The sequence below is a fragment of the Gekko japonicus genome, unplaced genomic scaffold (assembly GCF_001447785.1).
Source record: "Gekko japonicus isolate JY-2015 unplaced genomic scaffold, Gekko_japonicus_V1.1 scaffold2624, whole genome shotgun sequence".
In the NCBI taxonomy this organism is placed as follows: domain Eukaryota; kingdom Metazoa; phylum Chordata; class Lepidosauria; order Squamata; family Gekkonidae; genus Gekko; species Gekko japonicus.
The window spans coordinates 69,569-73,335 of NW_015162030.1; the positions used below are offsets into that span (position 1 = coordinate 69,569).

The following is a 3,767-nucleotide window of genomic DNA, read 5'->3' on the forward strand; positions in this document are numbered from 1 at the left end:
TAGCGTTCTGGATACGCTTCAAGGTGCTGGTTATGACCTTTAAAGCCCTTTATGGTCTTGGGCCTGCCTACCTGCGGGACCGCCTTTCCCCGTACGTTCCCCCAAGAGCACTGAGATCTGAATCCCAGAATCGCTTAGTCCCCCCTGGCCCTAGGGACGCTGAGTTAACAGCGACGAGAACCAGGGCGTTTTCCTTAGCTGCACCAGTATGGTGGAATCAGCTCCCGAATGAAATCCGCGCTCGGTGGGATCTCCATCAATTCCGCAGAGCGGTAAAGACTGAGCAATTCCGCCAAGCGTTTAACAGCCCAGATCAAACGCTCTAGCACTTTATATGGATGGCCGCCATGTGCAAATTGTAATGCTCTAATTGTAATTTTATTGTTAATAAGTTATATTGGCTGTTTTATTGATTATTTTTAGATGTACTGCATTAATCTTTACTGGGTTTTAATTGTTGTAAGCCGCCCTGAGCCGCTTTGGCGGGAGGGTGGGATAAAAATCTAATTGATAAAATAAAATAAATAAAATTGAAGCCATCCATGCTTGTAGCCGCTGCCGCCTCCTGTGGCAGTGAATTCCAAGTGTTAATCACTCTTTGGGTGAAGAAGTACTTCCTTTTATCCGTTCTAACCCGACCGCTCAGCAATTTCATGGAGTGCCCACGAGTTCTTATATTGTGAGAAAGGGAGAAAAGTACCTCTTTCTCAACCTGCTCTATCCCATGCTGTTGGGAGTTACAAGTTAAAACACTGTTCAGTATTTACTGGGTTAATACTGTTTACTAAATCACATATTTGTTTGTAACCAATGAGTTTAGAGAGCTAGAAAACCCGGTAACTACAGATCTAGTTTGTTGTTCTGATTGGAGAATACAGTGGCTAGTATTAGCATTTTATGGCTCTTTGTCCTGAACAAGAAGAAGTTAGTCTCCATTAGACCTCTGCCATGTTCTGTCTAGCTGTGAGGATGTAGAAATATAGCTCTTTGTTATTTTTCATCCCATATACCTTTTCCCATGCTAGGTTGTAGTAAACTTTTATATTTTAAACACACCATGGACTCTGACTCTTTAATACTTTGCTGAATGCTGATTACTCTGCTAATCAACTCTAGAAATTAATAACAATAACCCAACAACTTGTAAGAGTTTGACTGGATTGTGCCCCAACTGCGTTGGGGTAGGCAAGCTTAACTCACCGCAGTGGAGGCCTACTGCTATTTATTACCTTAGCTAGGGATGCTGGAACACACACACCCCTTTGGGGGATGGGCCCCCCGCTGCCAGGGCCAACCTTGCTGCGCAGATCAGCTTGTTGGTGGGGTAATTATCCTCCAGACAAGGGAAGAACACCTGACATTTCAGCGACATGCCTACGTGACTTACAGATGGACCCAGAGGTGACGTAGGCATGTCAGGGCAATGCTCTGGTTTTTGGGAAAAAGCTACAGTAGAAGCTAATTCTACCATAGAGTTTTCGCCCCCAAACCAGAGTGTCTCCCCTGACACCACCAACATGCCTACATCACTTCCGAGTCATACTGGAAGTCACATGGGCACGTCCAGGGCTCTTTTTGTAGAAAAAGCCCAGCAGGAACTCATTAGCATAATAGGCCACACCCAATAGCAGGAACTCATTAGCGTATTGGGCCACACCCCTGACAGCACAGCTCATTAGCATATTAGGCCGCACCCCCATGTTACCAGAAGTGTGGTAATCCAGCCACACCCACCTTTTGCTTCTTATTCTGTTTACTTTGTTGTCCAAACCCAGGGCTTTTTTTGTAGCAGGAACTCCTTTGCATGTTAGGCCGCACACCCCTAACGTAGCCAATCCTAATGAGTTTCTGCTGTTGGGTGTGGCCTATTATGCTAATGAGTTCCTGCTGGGCGTGGCCAACTTGGGAGCCAGCCAGAACTCCGTTCCTGTGTGTTCCTGCCCAAATCTTGATCAGTCTCTGCCAGGTCAGACCCCATCAACGTGTATTTATATTTAGGATTTTTGGCTCCAATGTGCATCACCTTGCACTTGGCCACATTGAACCCCATTTGCCATGTCGACGCCCACTTGCCCATCTTTGACAGATCCCTTTGGAGTGCCTCACAATCCTCACTGGTTTTCACCACCCTGAACAACTTCGTATCATCCGCAAATTTAGCCACTTCACTGCTTACTCCCAACTCCAAAATCATTAATGAACAAGTTAAAAAGCAGTGGACCAAGTACTGATCCCTGCGGTACCCCACTGCTTACCTCCCTCCACTGAGAAAATTGCCCATTTATACTCACTCTCTGTTTTCTATTAATTAGCCAGTTTTTGATCCACAAAAGGACCTTTATCCCATGCTTTTTGAGCTTACTTAGGAGCCTTTGATGAGGAACTTTATCAAAAGCTTTCTGGAAGTCAAGGTAAACAATATCTATTGGATCCCCCTTGGCCAAATGTCTGAACACCCCCTCAAAGAACACTAACAGGTTAGTGAGACAAGATCTTCCCTTACAGATCGCATGCTGAGTCTGCCTCAATAGGTTTTGTTCATCAGTGTGCCTACCAATTCTTTCCTTAATAACAGTTTCCACCAACTTATCCGGTATCGACGTCAGACTGACTGACTGATTGTATTGTATTGTCTGGGGGGGGGGGTCAGGGTTGGTGTCTCCGGTTCCCCACCTTCGTGCCCCCTCTGGCGTGGGAGAAAGGCAGGTGATAACTATTCTGATAAAGGAAAGGAAGGTCTCCAGCGGTGGCCGGAGGAGTGGGCAGGGAGCTGGGCCAGGGGGTTTCCTCGCCAGAGAGCCAGAGCAGCCCCCCCCCCCCAGAGAAGAACTCTCCAGGCCCTGGCTCAGGAATCGGGTTGGGGTGTCCCTGTATGCCTCTGTTGGGCTCCTCCCTGGGAAGCTTCCCTGCCTCTTCCCCTTGGCGCCCTGGGAGGGTCTGCGGGCCCACTAGGCGGCCACAGTTGTGGGAGGCTCTCCCCGGTGGGCTATGAGGTGATGCAGAGTCCCTTCTCGGGCCACCATGCGGCCCAGCCCCTAGACCCAAGAGGAGGAGGAGGAGGAGGAGGCCGCTTGTTGAGTTCGCCTGCCCTCGGATAGCATTTGATTTGCCTGCTCTCGTTCCAGACGAAGGGGGCTGGATGCTCTGCTGCCCTGATCTTCTCTTCCGCCCACCTTGCCCTCAGCCCCAATCCACGGGGCTCACCAGTGTTGCCCAGCCCAGCCCAGCCCATCAGCCCTGGGCCACTTGCCAGCTCCCCCCCCCATCGCCCCCGCCGCCGCAGTGCCACGTGACTCTGCCGTTTCCTCTTGCACTTCATCAGCCATGCAAATCTTCAGGGCTTTCCCGACATCTGACTTCTCTTCCCCAGCGAGCCCCATCTCCCAGGGCTTCTACGTTCATCTACAAGGGGGCAGACTGGGAAGGGACTTCCCCGCAAAAAGGAGAAGGAGCTGCTGTCCGGGGCCAGGCGACTCAGCCGTCAGAGACAAATAATGGGCTTGGAGTCTCTTGGGTAAAGCCCAAAGTGGCATTTGAGGGGCAAAGGAGGTGTTTTGGAAGTGCCTTCCTCAGCATTCGCTGACAATGCGCCTTTTGTCTGGTCTGGGCAGGAGCCCCGAAAGCCCAGTTCTGCAAGTTGTCAGTGTGTGTCTGTCTAAGTGGAGGGCAGACATTGGCTGGTGCCACACCCCGGAGCAAGGAGGGGGAGCAGAGACACAGTTTGGCGGCTGCATTATGTCAAGGGAGGGCTTTGCTTTCATGGTGGC

General features: G+C 50.2%; 1 protein-coding gene across 1 annotated transcript in view; it reads right to left on the reverse strand.

The window, feature by feature from the left end:
• Positions 1–1,372, reverse strand: part of LOC107105537 (B-cell differentiation antigen CD72-like) — a 4,851-nt gene extending 3,479 nt beyond the window's left edge. The window contains exon 1 of the mRNA XM_015405533.1: positions 1,360–1,372. Within this exon, the coding sequence (XP_015261019.1) occupies positions 1,360–1,372 (13 nt within the window). The remainder of the gene's footprint in view (positions 1–1,359) is intronic.
• Between the last annotated feature and the right edge of the window lie 2,395 nt (positions 1,373–3,767).